General features: G+C 34.6%; 1 protein-coding gene across 18 annotated transcripts in view; it reads left to right on the top strand.

Moving 5' to 3' along the window:
• Positions 1-17616, top strand: part of SSBP2 (single stranded DNA binding protein 2) — a 311038-nt gene that overhangs the window by 236482 nt on the left and 56940 nt on the right. For all 18 annotated transcript variants that reach the window (XM_069592559.1, XM_069592563.1, XM_069592562.1 and 15 more), the window contains one exon: positions 6271-6330. In XM_069592559.1, the coding sequence (XP_069448660.1) occupies positions 6271-6330 (60 nt within the window). The remainder of the gene's footprint in view (positions 1-6270; positions 6331-17616) is intronic.

The raw sequence follows: 17616 nt of genomic DNA, 5'->3' as shown, positions 1-17616 counted from the left end.
TATAATGATAGTACTCTTCTCCTAACCTGTCTTCTCTTCCTGTATTCGACTTAAAAATAATAAATGAACTGAAGATAACATGTATTATCAAAGAAAGTGAAAATCATTCAGTTGTGTCAAACTCTTTGTGACCAATGGAATTCTCCAGGGTAGAACACTGGAAGGGGTAGCCTATCCCTTCTCCAGGGGATCTTCCTGACCCAGGAACCCAACTGAGGTCTCCTGAATTGCAGGCAGATTCTTTACCAACTGAGCTATCAGGGAAGCCGTATATTATCAAAACTCTACCAAAAATGTTCAAGGAGAGATAGAGCTTACTAGATTTATTTTATATTTCTGTTGTTGAATTTCATCTGTTGAATCAAGAACGCATGCTAATTACTACTTTATGTGCAACTTGATTACTTGAAATACCATTGTCCTTTCAGCTTTTCAAAGTGGAATGGGAGCAAAGATAAAGAATTCTGCATTAAATGAAGGGTTGCAAGGTTGCTGAGAGGCCTAGGAGGAAGTGCCTTGTCAGGCAGTTTATTTATGGTCAGTTGGTCATAAGAATGTAGCCTGTGTACCTGCCTTTATTCTGCAATACAAAGGTATTACTGTAGTAGGATGTTATATAGCTCTAAGAAAACTAAAGTGGCAGTTAAGAAATTTGACCTTTGGTTTGCTTTTACATAGAATGAGGAGGTTGACCTAGTTAAGTCTAAAAACTTTTTGCTATAAAATGTGTCAAAAAGGTGTATTGAAATAAAATTCTTTAACTCAGATTTTATTATAATCATACAATTACAGAACTTATAAAACTTCATTTGAGTAGTTTTGTGAAGTCATTTTTTAAGTGTGTATGTATTTTTTAGATTATTTCCTAAGTTCATATTTTCTTAAACTTTGCAGTTGTGTATTTCTTTGTCATTTAAAAATACTATATTTTCAAAAATAGAAGCAAATTTCAGTTTTATCCTCAAAAAAGTTCAGTATTTTAAATTGTATAACATACCTCTGACTTACAAATTTTCAGAGTTGTAAAGTGTCCTAAATGTTAGATTTGTTTATACTAAAGAACTTAGTAGTATTCTCTTCATCATTGATTTGTTCTAAATTGTGCTCCTAAAATAAAATGTAGTATATAGAAAATGCTTAAGATGGTATTTTAAAGAAGCTTTTAGCTTTTTCAGTGATTTTTAAATTTTCTTTATTATCAATTTGCTCTTAAAGATCAAGAGTTTCAAAAGCCATGTTGAAATATTTAAAATAAGGTGATTTGTACATTGCTACATCAATTTTAAGGATTCTTGGAAATACCGGTTTTATTTCATGGATTGATTGCCTTGACATTAAAGTACTTGCTCTGATCTGGGTTTGTGCTCTTCTTCTGAAGTGGGTTCCCTTCATATCAAGGCACATATTCCCCTGCAGCGTGCTCAGTCCTCCATGAGAACAGTGTGAACGACGTGCTCAGGAAACGGGGGGAAAGGAGCCCGTCAGTTCAGTTCAGTCGCTCAGTCTATGGACCTTCCTTAAAGAGGGGTGGCACCTAAACCAGCCTCTGGAGGGTCAGTAGAAATTTACTCAGCAGAGAAAGGAGAGAACAGAGTTATCTCAAAAAATATTCTGCTGTTGATTATTAATCATATTTATGCTTTATATATATATATGTATATGAAAAGAAGTTAGGGCTTAAAATGGTTCTCACCACCTATAATTTCAGGATGGGTAAATCATTTGGAAAATATTTCCATGAGGGCGGAATGGGCTCCAAGTTTTCAGAGAAGGAAAGAAGAGAAAGAGCCAGTTCCTTCTAAATCTTCAAGAACTGAGATAAAGCACTAATGGCTTATGAAGATCAAATAATAGGGAGACGACGACTTTCTACTAGCAGAAATGGAAAAGCATAAAGGAAAATCTCTTTTAGGAAAGCAGAAGTTTAATATTTCATGAATAATTCTTGATATAGTGGAAAATAATAATCCTTTAAGATGGAATGACATTCATTCTGAAATAAATTATGATTCTAAGTGGTGTGATCTTTTCTCTAAAAGACTATTTGGAGGAAATGAGCTGGACACTTGGTTTATATTTCTGTTAGTATTTTTATTTTTCTTTCATTTAGTCATCAAATAATTTATTGATTTTTCTGGCTTTGTATATATTTTTATTGCTTCCACTTTGGCTTATCCCATTCATTCTGAGTAAATCGCTGAAACATGTAGAAATGAGAATTTATGCCTGTAAATGTTTTCCATATGTCAGGGTACTGACTGTGCTACTCAGTTTGTCTTATATATTATAAAGAACCTTAGGAAGCCCTAATTTGGAAAGCTTTTTTAAAAGCAGAGCCTTGAATTTCAGTCATTCATAGTGCTACATGTTCTGTCAAGTAGGGATGATGTCATATGACTTCTGAGGGAAGGCACCAGATTGAAATGTTATTTTCTTTTGGTTTTCATTGATATTTGCCATTTGGTGAAGAGAACAGTCTGTTTCTTCCAGATTAGTGGACTGTAGAAAATAGTTTTTCCATAAAATTGTTTCTCCTGTTAATTTTAGGACTGTGAACTTTGAAAAATCCTAAGCAGAAGGCAATGATCTTTATCGGGTTTGTTCACTGATATGTCCAGCCACTGAGAACAGTGGCTTTGTGGGTGTTAAGTAAACATTTGGTAAATGAACAAATCTCTAGCATACCTTTTAATCAATAAGCATAGCTGTTTTACTCTCTCTGTTGACCTTTGATCTGAACAAAGAGCATCATTGTTGGAGTATATTTTTTTCTTCAACTAGGTTTTTCTTTTTCTCTGGAAAGCATGGGAACAAACTTCTCTAGCTCCTTGATAAAGATAGTTTGTGCCTTAGGAACATTCACGGATATCCCACCCCAGTCCCATCTGCATGCTTCAAATATTTATAGCTGTAGTACGCTAACGTTTACACTTAGGGGTAATGTTGGAAATAATTAACACAGAATCATGGGACTTTTAAAATTATTATTTTAAAATTATTTCCCAAGAGACTTTTGAGATCATCTAGTCTAACTCTCATTTTAGATTGAGAAAGCTAAAGCCCTGAAAGGTTTTTAATTTAGGGTCCCTCTGCTAATTAGTGGACATACAAAAACTAGAATCCAGGCTCCGTTTGACCCCCAGTCATATGTTTTTTCTGCACGCATTATAACTGTTTAGCCCATTTTTTCAGGGGAAGGCTTTTTCCACTTAAAATATTGATTCATCCTCCTGACATTTTCAGGCAAATGTTTTGATGTCCCAACTATGAAAAAGAATTTCCCAAATATAAAAAGTAAGCACACTCTCATAGCTAAGGGCTCCTTTGAGGAATCTGTTCTTTGCAGGTTATCAACAGAGAGAGTACTTGACAGGTCTATCAAAAGATGTAGAGGCTTCCCAGGTGGTGCTAATATTAAAGAACCCGCCTGCCAACACAGGAGATGTAAGAGATTCTAGTTCAGTCCCTGGGTCAGGAAGATCCCTTGGTAGAGGGCATGGCTACTTGCTCCAGTATTCTTGCCTGGAGAATCCCATGGACAGAGGAACCTGGCAGGCTACAGTCCATAGGGTTGCAAAGAGTCAGACACAACTGAAGCAACTTAGCACACACACACATACTATCGATAGGTCATCTCTTATATTAGCATTTTACCATAAAATAAATATCTTGAATTATATTTGAAAGCAAATTGACTTCTGAATAGTGAAACACAAATATAGCAGAATGTTCTGTTTCTAATACTAAATAAACTCTTGGCTCAGTTACTGTGTCTGCACTTCAACAAGCAGCTGAGGACCTCAGTGGTTAACTGAATAACTTAAGAATCAATCTGAATAGTAAGGGATACAGTGCTAATTTAGTATTAAAATGCTTTACCCAAAGAAAAATCCTTACCCATTTTTTATATTTATATTTTAAGGAAAAGTAGTACACTGTTATCTAAATTAACTAGCTTTTTGTTATTTTTTGCTTTAATTGTATAGCAATAGATTGAAAATTATAAGTGGGTTTCAATTTTGTTTTTTTACCACGCCCCCCAAAGAAAAAAGTGAACTTCTTGGAGGAGGGCATTCAAGGGGAAGTAAATTTAAAAGAGACCCTCTCCCCCAATCTTATTGAGGGGCCTTCAGGTTCACAACCACGTGCACTGCCCCTCTGTCTCAGTAGTGTCTCAATGGGGCCTCATGTTCAGATAGGAGAGTACAACAGTCCTGTTAGAACACACTTGCTCACAATGCCACTGATTAGAGAAAAGCTTCCCTTTTTAAATAGTCCATTTATATTAATACTGTAACATTATTTTACATTCAGAGGAACATACAATCTCAGATTCTCTGTCCCAAACAAGGTGCATTTCAATGTCTACCAGGATTTAGTAGCGTTAACAATTTCTACCTCGTGTTCCACTTTGAAGTGATTTTATTATAGACAGGAATTATTAGTGACCTATTTTTATTTCTCCATGTCTCAAACACTAAATTGATATTGTATTTTGGCTTAGTGACTATGTCATAAAACACTTTATGAAAGAAAGCCAACCATTCCAAAATCAGTGACACCACACTTAATTATTAAATTGTTCAAATGAGTCCAGGACAGTTTCATAAATGAAATTAGGTGATCAGGAAAGTAGCAGAGGGAGTGTGAATACTGAGATGAGCTTCTAGTTGACAGTATAGTTAACTAATTAATTCAATTTAGAGCAGCGCTTCAGAATTGGTAGAGTCAACTTTGATCAAATGTGTAAAAACTAAACATTTTTTAAATGTTTAAACTGGAAAATCCTTTTACGTTTTATCAGCTGAAGCTGACCCTATTACCTGAATAATCCACTGTTTCTATTCAAAACGATCTCCTAAGACTACATTAACATATGAGAACACAGTGAGCAAAAAAGCCAAATTGCTGAATTCTAAAGTTGTTATTGATGTGTCCGAGTCTCCAAAAGAGAAAGTCTATACCACATAAATTTGTTATAATTTTATCTTTCAGATGCTGCTTGTAAAATAACCCTAGAAAATATGTGTAGCCATGAACTGCAGGTCTGATTTCTAAAAATATTTGTAGAAAGTATAAAAATGGAATTTAGAATTATGTGAACTACTATAGAATTGGCTGTACAAGCCTTCAGTGAATTCATTCTTAATATTTTAATATTCAACCCTTCAAAGTTGATAATTTGCTTACATTACATGTAATTATGTATTATAATCAAACAATTATATTTATAAAAATGGAATTTTGAATAATTTTTTTAATTTGTGCTCAAATCTGTGTCAAAAATATTCTTCCACTCAACATTGAACAATCATCAAAATGATACTTTTAGCATATTTTTCAGATAGTTTCGGGACTGTCAGAGTCAGCACATCTTAGCAGCCTCTGAGTCATCTAACAAAATAGTCAACTTGTATTTTAATATAAGGACATTTTTCTGTTAATAAAAGTACACACCTCATAACATATACACACTACTATTCATAAATAAACAAGGACTTGCTGTATAGCACAGGGACTATATTCAATATCTTATAATAGCCTATAATGAAAAATAATCCAAATAAGTATATATGTTTGCATATATATGTATGTGTATCATTGAATCACTTTACATCTAAAACTAACACATTATAAATTAACTATACTTTGATAAAAACTTTATTAAAAATGTACACACCTCATAATCTGCTAGGCTCAAAATATGCAAAGAAATTTCAACTTTAAAATTTATAATCAATTTTGAATTACAACAAACTCTTAATGAAAGAAAGCTGAAGGTTTTCTAACTACAAACGTCCCTTGGGAAAGAAATGTCTTTACCATTTTAAACAGAACAACAAAAGAAAAGATGAAGAAATTTGGCAACTTTAAAATTATTAGGGGAAAACAAAAACCAAATTGGGTAATTTGGTCCAAAGAATATACTCAGAATCCAACTTGTATAATGATGTAGCCAGTAATCCTCTTCCTGAAGTCGTTACTAAAATTCAGTTGCCTAAATTTCTTAATCTTACCTTTTGCCAATTGTATAGCATTATCTTAATAATTCACATTTTTTAAAAATTTGGCAGTTTTTCCAGATATTTTACAAACTAAAAAAAATAGGACAGCAATTTTTCTCAAAAGCACTTATTCTACTGAAATTAGCCACAGAAGTAAACTTGATTTATGTTTTGTATAATTCTAAAATTCTTCAAAGCAGTTTATTTTCAGATCTGTATTTTACATTTGTTTCATTTTGTTTATTTATTTGTTTTGCTTCAATAGCCTTTTATGTCACCTCGATACCCTGGAGGTCCAAGGCCCCCGTTGAGGATACCTAACCAGGTAAGATTTTATGTGTGCTACTGAAGTTTGATGTTTTGTTGTTTTTGTGTTTTCTAAAGAGTCAATAAAGATCTTGACAATGTCACATATATTTCTTTCTTATAAAAATGCTAAATTATCCTTCATCTCATTTTATGGTGCTTCTGGTGGTGTATAATCTACATCAACGGTTGGCCCATAGTTTGGTTGACTTTTTGTAAATAAAATTGTACTGGAATGCTGCATTCTTTCATTCATGCATTGTCTGTGGCTTCTTTTACACTGCAGTAGGAGATTTGAGTCATGATGGAGCCCGTAGGTGGCCTGCAACCCTAAAATATTTATTATCTAAATATTTACAGGAAAAAATTTGCTGACCCTTGGAGTCTACCATATACTTTGATCCAAACCTTCAAAATATGTATGATTTTGGTAAATGCAGATTACACTGTAAAGGATGGCAGTGAAATTTTCTATGAACATACTTAAGTTTATTTTTATATTATACAGTTACAATATCATGGCTGTAACATATCAATTTAGCCCAATTATAGTCACGTATCTGACATATAATCAGCTTCTTCTAGAAGGGTTAGATCAGTAGTTACAGTAGATTGTCCAACTATTTTTACCTACAAGAGTTCTGAGATTTCATAGATTTTTGTCCTCAAATAGTTTATCAATTACATAAATATTTATTTGCTAAAGAGAATAAAGCACAGTTTTTACTTGCAGGTATGATATAGTTTTAAGTTTAGACTAAAGAGCATGCGTGCATGTGTGTGTGTTTGTGTGTATAAGAGTAAATTAAGTGCTTAACTGTTTGGAATATTTACTTTAATTGTTTTGTCACTTTCAATTGTTTTTATCATCATTCACCCAGATCTGAAGTAAAGCCTGTTATCACAATAAATTTTTTCTTTCCTAAAAAATTTCTGCTTGCTTCCTGACCAAAAAAATGAAACTAGAAAATTGTGTTTCTTTGATAGCACATTTGATAAAAATGGAGTTTTGCTTCCCCTCTCCTCTGACTGAAATTAGTGTCCTTGAAGTGTCCTAACACACAACTGGCCGTGCCAGCACCCACAGTCATCCCCAGGGGAGACCTTTACGCAGGCAGCACTGCTGGATCATCCCACTGCTGCAGTGCTCAAGTCCTCACGTTAGCAGCTGGAGGAGTTTTCTCTTTCAGACCAAATCTGCATTCAGTATATAGGGCCAGGGGAACATGGCAGGAAATAGGAAAAAGAAGTACATGGATGCCAAGCGTTTCAACATATGGGGATTTTATTTTCTATGTGGGTGAACCTGTGTATATTGACAGTCAGATCTGCTTATAGGTGCCTGAGTCTTTTGAATTTCCTTTTTAAGGACAAAAAGTTGTATCTTTCACTGCAGTTTTCATGGTGTTTCAGACATCCCATCCATAGATATATCCATAGATATTAGAGCTGTGTAAGCCTGGCGTGCTGTAGTTCATGGGGTCGCAAAGCCAGACATGGCTTAGCCACTAAATAGCAAGAATCTACATTAAGGAAAGGTGAATTTCCTTATGTATGTGAGAATTTTCTGACTCCATTATTCCATATGAATTATGAAAATATCTTGGAATTACTGTAATTGCATCCATTTGACACTGTTGAAATGCCTGCTACATATAAGATACTAAGCTAAGTTCCACATCCAAAGAAACTGACAAAATGAAAGACTTTTGGAAAGAGGAGTGGATTGGCGGTAGACATGTGGAATTCTAAATCCAGGCTGTTTGAAATATTTTTGAAGAACTAATATATAATGCCTTTGGATTTTTAAAATAGGCAATTTAAAAGTTAAAGGTAATAAAGAGTTACAATATGGGTTGTTTTTGTCAATAATTTTGAACAGTCTTTACCTAAGTATATTTTAAAACAATTGTACTCTTTTGAGTGGCCCTTTTTTGTCCTCCTCCCCATGTATAGTTAAGCTTTATTAATCCAAACATCTTTCAAATTTATAATAATTTACATTTTATACTATTGTTTTTAAAGAACTTTGAGCAAACTGTTAAAGTTTTCCTAAAACAACATTTATACTGTTAACTAATAGCACAACATTTTCAAACAACAGAACATTTCTTCAATTTCATTATGTAGTCATTACAGTAGAATTGGCAATGTCTATTTTTGGTGATTAATTGGAATGATGTCTAATAAAACAAATGTTCAATTTTTAAGTTTAGTCTATTTAAAATTATCAAAACTTTATTTTATTGGTAGATTGTATCTAAGAAAATAAAAAGTAAACTATTAACTTCTTCAGTGGTGTTGACTAGTCATTTGAATATGCAAAAGACTTGCCTTTAATAAAGAGCTTCTCCAGAATTTACAATTAATTATTTCCGAGGCAGTTTTCATGATTCTGGACTAAATACACAATGGCTTATACTGTTTATATATTTATAGGACTGAGTATTTGAAACATGGTATAATATCACTATGGCCAAAAATGCAGGAAGGGGTAATAGTGTCTAAAATGATGAAAGGAAAAGTAAAATAAAAATCTGCAAGGTTGCAAAGAATAAATACCTATGGGAAAACACCTGAAACAGAAATTACACTGGAATTGGTTCAACTGTCAGAATAGGTCGGTGGTGTTGAAGCATCCGTAACCTGGAAGTCTTTATACTTCTCATAGATAAAATGTTTAATCTGAAAAATTCAGTGTTCATTCAACACTGCTAAGGAAACCAAGACAGCCAGAAGTACAGAGACTGTTAGTGAGTGGCACCAAGAATAAGTTATTGATTTATTGACATTATAGAATTAGAATTTCTCACCATTCTTGAAACTCTGTTAACAGGTATATTGGCTCACAAGTGTATATTATTGTTGACTTTCTATTTGTTGTTATTAAGCATCCTCATCATTAGTGTTATTTTCTGTCAAAGTGAAGATCTTTTATAAAGCAAAGAATGTGTCCCAAAATTTGTGACTAGTTAAGTCTCAATGGAGTACATTTGACATGTTGACAAATATGAGAATATTAACCCACAAAATGTATATTTTTCCTGATATTATGGGTTTAAAGAATCTAGTGATCATACCCTTTTGATGCGTAAAACCATCATCTCGTCATCCTGGGATTTATCAAAATGTTTTTAAAAAGTAAAGATTTGACTTACCAAAAGACAAACACTAGTGACTAAAGAGTTAAATGTGGGTAAAGAGTCATTTTGGAAAGACAACTTGACCTTGATAAAGATTTTTATAGGATTAGTGATAATAGCAGATAGACTTGTCAATTGTTCTAATATTTCAAAATAAACAAGAAGAAAAATAAACTTTTGAAGAAAATGATTTCCAGTGATAAAACATGGTATTACCAATGAAATTTAGAATCAGAGTATTAAACTAGAATCACTTGAAGAACTTCAAGCTCACAATTGAAAATAATGTTTAATCATACATTTTCACCCCTCCTAATTTACTTCTTTATAACTTTTGATAGTGCTGGCCACTTCTTGAAACTCCCCTCATGCACTCTGGAATAAATGATCCCAGTCCACTTGCTCATTTTTTTTAGCTATTCAGTTTTTTCCTTTCTTATCTCATTGGTATTTTAAGAAAATTATCTTTGTTTTTGACCTTTTTTCTTCTCAATTCTTGAAATCTAGTCCATTCTTATGACTTTGTCATTGATGATTCCTAAAATTGTCCAATAAAAAATTTCTTTTATTCCTTTGGGAAGTATTTATTACTCTGAATTAACAGGCACAGATAGCTTCCAGTCTCTGAACTTACAGATTATTGGGGATACAGAGCAAATGGATGACAAACCATGAGCATATTAAAGTGACGTATAAGGATCTATAAAAGTACATAAGAAGCCCTTACTTCCCCTGCATGCTAAGATATTCAGGGAGGCACGGAGGAGTCATATGAAAGTGGTAGATAATGGTATTAAAGATAATTAAGATAATGAAAGCCAGGCATCTCACTGTTGGAGATGCCTGACTGGTACATATAAAAGGAGGAAGAAGGCTAAATATAATCCTCAGTCCTAAGTACATGAGTTGAAAAAAAAAAGAAAACTTAAAGAGGTTTGGAATAACGAAGTTAGAATGTCATTGTGTCAGTAGCAAGAAATTAGCCTGGAAAGGTAAACAGGAAATAGATCATTTAATCAGAAATCAATAAATAGACATTGAGTGTGCTTGTGAACAAACAAAAATCAAAGGATTACAAAATTACTGCATCCCAATATAACAGTTAAGGAAATAGTTCTGATCTGGATATAGAAATTCTTTAATAGCACATTTTCTTTGAAATATTTAAAATTTTAAACAAATTAAAATATTTTTGGTTTTAAGTTAAATTAGTGAACATTCATAGAAATTCTTGTCAGGTTTAATCCTTGTCAGGATTATGTGTATATATGTATAAATACATTTTTCATAGGGTCAGTATATTTAAATCATTTATAGCTTGGTCGAGGTCTAAATGCTGCTCAGATGACTATTTGAAACTTACAATTCAGCATGTAACCAGTATTACACCTCTGCGTAAAATAAACCACATTTGTTAATCTCCACCTTTTTTCAGTTCTAGTTCTTTCCACTCAGCAAATTGTTTGAATTGGAGTATTATTTTTCTAAATGGTTTCTTAGGGAAAATATGACTATTCAAAATAATATCAGTTAGCCCCTTGACATTCTTAGTTCTGCTTCTATTATAATCCCCAGTGAGTAAAATAATCTGTAGAAATAATTTACATTTAAGAAGAAAAATTAGTTATTTTTGTATCTTTAATAAATCGATTTGGGGGAAGGGCGTTAAACTTCTCAGGGATAAATAAGACAATTTTTGGCTAGATTTTGTTTCCAACAATAGCTCTTTTGTTTGCCACAAAATTGGGCAAAGTGGAATCATTTTAGAACTAAGAAATTATACAGAGTGTACAGACCTATAAAGTTCACAAAATGTAAAATAGAAGTTTTATGAGGACACTTCTGATGGAGGTACTAGGTACTCATTGGTGTGAACTGTGCTCGAGGTTGCCATTTTTCTGCCAAGACCTGGCCCCAACTGACAGCCAGAAGGCTCCAGAGCTGGAATGCCTCAAGCCAAACAGCCAACAGAATGGGAACACAGCCCCACCCATCAGCAGACAGGTTGCCTAAAGTCATCCGGAGCCAACAGCCACCTCTAATGACCTCTAAACATAGCCCTTGAGACAGCCCTGCCCACCAGAGGAATAGGACCCAGTTCCACCCACCACTGGGCAGGCAACCATCCTTCCTTCCAGGAAGCCTGCACAAGCCTTTTAGACCGGCCCTATCCACCAGAGGGCAGACAACCAAAAGCAAGAGGCGCTATAATCCTGCCGCCAGGGGGACCACAAACACACAAGTTAGACCAAATGAGATGGCAAAGAGATATGTTCCAGATGAAGGACCAAGGTAAAACCCCAGAAGAACAACTAAGGAAAGTGAAGATAGGCTATCAACCCAAAAGAGAATTCAGAGAAATGATGGTAAAGGCGATCCAGGACCTCAGAAAAAGAATGGGGCACAAATCAAGAAGATACAAGAAATTTTTAGCAAAGAACTAAGTAAAGAACAGAGATAAACAGTAGAAAAAATGAAATGAAAAATACACTAGAAGGAATCAGTAACAATATAAATGAGGCTGAAGAACATTCACATGAGCTAGAAGACAGAATGGTGGAAATAACTGCTGCAGAACAAAGAATGAGAGGAAATGAGGGCAGTCTGAGAGACCTCTGGGACAACAACAGAAGAATACACCAACACATTCATATTTTAGGGGTCTCAGAGGAGAATAGAGAGAGAAGGGGCCTGAGAAAATATTTGAAGATACAGTAGCTGAGAACTTCCCTAACATGAAAAGGGAAACAGTCACCCAAGTCCAGGATGTGTAGAGAATCCCATACAGGGTAAATCCAAGGAGAAACACAGTGAAACACAAACTGAAAAAAATTACAAAGAAAAAACATTAAAAGTAACAAGGGAAAAGCAACCCGTAACATACAGGGGAACTCCCATTAAGGTTATCAGCTGATTTTTCAGTAGAAACTCTGCAGGCCATTAGGGAATGGCATGATATATTTAGAGTAATGAAAGGGAGAAATCAACCAAGACTACTCTATCCAGCAAGAGTCTCACTTAGATTAGATGGAAAAAAGCAAACACTTTACAGACAAGCAAAAGTTAAGAGCACAACCAAATCAGCTTTAGAACAAATGCTAAAAGAACTTTCTCTAGGTAGAAAAGGCCACAACTAAATACAAGAAAATTACAAATGAGAAAGTTCACTGGTAAAAGCAGACATACAGTAAAGGTGAGAAATCATCCACACAAAGAAGATATCAAATCCAGCCATCATAAGAAGAAAGTAAAAATGCAGGATATTGGAAATGCATTTGAAATTAAGAGACTAGCAACTTAAAACAGTCTTGTGTATACATGAACTGCTATATCAAATCCTCATGGTAACCACAAATCAAAAATCTACAATAGATATACCCACCAAAAAAAAGGAATCTAAACACAACACTAAAGACAATCACGCAACTACCAGAGAAGAGAACGAAAGACAAAGAGAAGGGGAAAAAGACCTACAAAAACAATCCGAAACCAATTGGCAGGATGACCATAAGGACCTATATATCAGTATTACTTTAACCGTAAATGGATTGAATGCTCCACCCAAAAGACATAGACTAACTAAATGGTTACAAAAATAAGACCCATATATATGCTGTCTACAAGAGACCCACTTTAGATCAAGGGACACATAAAGACTGAAAGTGAGGAGATGGAAAAAGATTTCTCATGCAAATGAAAATTTTTTTTAAAAAGCTGGAATAGTAATGCTCATATGAGACAAAATAAACTTTAAAATAAAAACTGTTATAAGAAGGATACTGCAAATGATCAAGGGATCAATCCAAGAAGATAATAACAATTGTAAACATATATGCACCCAACACAGTAGCACTTCAATATATATAAGGCAAATACAGTTATAAAAAGAGCAACTGACAGTAACACAGTAAAAGTGGGGGACTTTCACATCCAACGTACATCAATAGACAGATCATCCAAACAGAAAATCATTAAGGAAACACAGGTCTTAAACAACATATTAGACCAGATGAACTTAAATTGATATTTATAGAGCATGCCATCCAAAAGCAGCAGAATACACATTCTTCTTAAATGCACATAGAGTATTCCCAGGATAGATCACATACTGGACCATGAAGCAAGCCTCGATAAGTTTAAGAAAACTAAAATTATATCAATCATCTTTCCTGACCACAATGAAATAAGAGTACAAATCTACAAACAAAAATTGTAAAAAAAAAAAAAAAAACCCACATACACACATGGAAGCTGAACAGTGTGCTACTAAACAATCAGTAGGTGACTGAAGAAATCAAAGAGGAAATCAAAAAAATTCCCTCGAGGCAAATGAAAATACAACAATCCAAAACCTCTGGGACACAGCAAAAGCAGTTCTAAGAGAAAATTATAGCAATGCAATCTTACTACAAGAAACAAGAAAAATTTCAAATAAACGACCTAACCTTATACCTAAAGCAACTAGAAAAAGAACAAACAAAACCCAAAGTTAGAGAAAAGAAACCATAAACTCAGAACAGAAAAGAATGAGATAGAGACAAAGAAATAGTACAAAATATCGATGAAACTAAAAGCTGCTTCTGTGAGAAGATAAAATTGATTAAGCTTTAGCCAGACTCATCAAGAAAAAAAGGGAGAGGGCTCACATCAATAAAAGCAGAAATGAAAAAGTTACAATGAATACAGAAATATGAAGGATCATAAGAGACAAACAACATTATGCCAATAAACTGGGCAACCTAGAAGAAGCAGACAAATTCTTAGGTACAATCTTGCAAAACCAAATTAGGAAGAAATAGAAAATATGAATAGAACAGTCACAAGCACTGATATCGAAACTTTGGTTTAAGAACCCAAAGCCAACAAAGAACCCCAGACCAGATAGCTTCACAGGTGAATCCTATCAAACATTTAGAGAAGAGTTAACACCTATCCTTTTGAAACTGTTTCAAAAAATTACAGAGATCTGAACACTCCCAAGCTCATTCTTTGAAGCCACCCTCAAACGTGGTACCAAGACGATACAAAGATACTACAAAGTGACAAGCCAATGTCGTTGATAAACATAGACACAAAATCCTAAACTAAACTCGAACACATCAAATCCAACAATACATTAAAAGGATCATACACCAAAATCGAGTGGGATTTATCCCAGGGATACAAGGATTTTTCCAATATCTGCAAATCAATCAGTGAGATAACCACATTAACAAATTGAATAAAAGCCATATGATAATCTCAGTAGATGCAGAAAAAGCATCTGACAAAATCTATTAGTTTATAATTTAAAAAAATTATACCTAAACAGGGTAAAGTCATATATGAAAAATACACATACAGCATCGTATTTAACAGTGAAAAGCTGAAAGTGTTTCATCTCAAGATCAGGAACAATACAAGGATGTCCACTGTCACTACTTTTATTCAACATAGGTTTGGAAGTCCTAGCCATGCAGTCAGAGAAGAAAATAAAAAGAATCCAAATTGCAAAAGAAGAAGTAAAACTGCCACTGTAGAGGAAATGATACTGTACATAGAAAATCCTGGCGATACTATCAGAAAACTACTAGAGCTCAATGAATTTGGTAAAGTTGCAGACTACAAAATTAATACACAGAAATATCGCATTTCTATACACTAACAACAAAAGATCAGAAAAAGAAGTTTAGGAAACAGTGCCATTTACCATCACATCAAAAAGAATAAAACACCTAGAAACAAGCCTACCTGAGGAAGCAAACTGTATTCTAAAAACTTAAGACACTAATGAAAGAAATGGAAGATGACACAAACAGATGGAAAAATATACCCATGTTCTTGGATTGAAAGAATAATGTCAAAATGACTGTACTGCCCAAGGAAATCTTCAGATTCAATGTAGTCCCTATCAAATTATCAATGGCAGTTTTTATAGATATAAAACAAAAAATCTTAAAATTTGACTAGAAATATGGAAAAATGAAAGACCCTAAATAGCCAAAGCAATTTTGAAAAAGAAAATGGAGCTGAAGGAAGGAATCAGGCTCCTTGACTTCAGACTGTACTATAAAGCTACAGTACTCAAAACAGTATAGGAGTGCCATAAACAGAAATACATTTGGATCATGGAGAAAGCAAAGAAGTTCCAGAAAAACATCTGCTTCTGCTCAATTGACTATACTAAAGCCATTGGCTATGCTAAAGCCATTGACTGTGTGGATCACAACAAACTATGGAAAATTCTTAAAGAGATGGAAATACCAGACCACCTTATCTGTCTCCTGAGAAACCTGTGTGCAAGTCAAGAAGCAAAGTTAGGACCAAACATGGAACAACTGACTGGTTCCAAACTGGGAAAAAGAGGACAACCAACCTGTATGTTGTCACCCTGCTTATTTTACTTATATACAGAGTATATCATGTGAAATGTTGGCTGGATGACTCACAAGCTGGAATCAAGATTGCCAGGAAAAATATCAGCAACCTCAGAAATGCAGATAATAACTCTCTAATGGTAGAAAGTGATGAGGAACTAAAGAGTCTCTTGGTGAGGGTGAAAGAGGATAGTGAAAAAGCTGGCTTAAAATTCAACGTTCAAAAAACTAAGATCATGCCATCTGGTCTCATCACTTCATGGCAAAAAGAAGAGGGGCAGAATGGAAGCAGTAACAGATTTTATTTTATTGGGCTTCAAAATCACTGCTGATGGTGACTGCAACCATGAAATTAAAAGACGCTTGCTCCTTGGAAAGAAAGCTATGACAAACCTAGATAGCATATTAAAAAGCAGACACAACACTTCGACGACAAATGTCCCGATAGTCAAAGCTATGGTTTTCCATTAGTCATGTATGGATGTGAGAGTTGGACCATAAACAAAGTGCAGTGAAAGTCACTCAATCGTGTCCGACTCTTTGTGATCCCTTGGGACTATACAGTTCATGGAATTCTCCAGGCCAGAATACTGGAGTGGGTACCCATTCCCTTCTCTAGGGGAGCTTCCCAACCCATGCATCAAGCCCAGGTCTCCACACTGCAGGCGGATTCTTTACCAGCCGAGCCACCAGGGAAGCCCAGGAATACTGGAGTGGGGTAGCCTATCCTTTCTCCAGCAGATCTTCCTGACCCAGGAATCGAACTGGGGGATCCCTGCATTACAGGCAGATTCTTTACTACCTGAGCTATCAAGAATTGGTGCTTCCAAATTGTGGTGCTAAAGAAGACTCATGAGTCCCTTGGACTGCAAGGCAGTAAAACCAGTCAATATTAAAGGAAATTAACCCTAAATAGTCACTGGAAGGACTGATGCTAAAGCTCCAATATTTTGGCCACTTGATGCAAAGAGCTGACTCATTGGAAAAGACCCTGATGCTCAGAAAGATTGAAGACAAAAGGAGAAGGGGGCAGCAGAGAATGAAATGGTTAGATAGTATCATCAACTCAATGGACATGAATTTGAGCAAACTCTGGGAGACAGTGGAGGACAGGGAAGCCTGGAGTGTTGCAGTCCTTTGGATCACAAGAGTCAGACACAACTTAGCAACAGAACAACAACAAATAGATCAGTGGATGGAGAAGAGCATCTTCAATAAGAGGTTCTGGGAAAATTGAACAGCTACGTATAAAAGAATGAAATTAGAGCATTCTCTAACACCATGCACAAAAATAAATTCAAAAAGGATTAAAAACCTAAATGTAAAACCAGATACTACATAAAACTCTTAGAGGAAAACAAAGTCAGAACATTTTTACATAAATCACAGCAATATCTCTTTGGCTCCACCCCCTAGAGTAATGAAAATAAAAACAAAAATAAATGGAATCTAGTTAAACCTAAAAGTTATTGTACAGCAAAGGAAACCATAGACAAAACAAAGACAATTTACGGAATGAGGAAAAATATTTGCAAATGATGCAACCAACAAGGGATATCTCCAGATGTCTACAAACAGCTCATGCAGCTTAAGATAAAGAAAAATTAGATCTAAATAGACGTTTCTCCAAAGAAAACATACAGATGGCCACAAAGCACATGAACATATGCTCCACATTACCATTTATTAGAGAAATGCAAATCAAAAATAGGTATCACCTCACATCTGTCAGAATGACCATCATCAAAGTCTACAAACAATAAATGCTAGAATGGGTGTGGAGAGAAGGGAACCCGCCTACATTGT

The sequence above is a fragment of the Ovis canadensis genome, chromosome 5, assembly GCF_042477335.2.
Source record: "Ovis canadensis isolate MfBH-ARS-UI-01 breed Bighorn chromosome 5, ARS-UI_OviCan_v2, whole genome shotgun sequence".
Classification (NCBI taxonomy): domain Eukaryota; kingdom Metazoa; phylum Chordata; class Mammalia; order Artiodactyla; family Bovidae; genus Ovis; species Ovis canadensis.
Note: the sequence above shows the minus strand (reverse complement) of the source record. Positions and strands in the feature narration are given on the sequence as shown.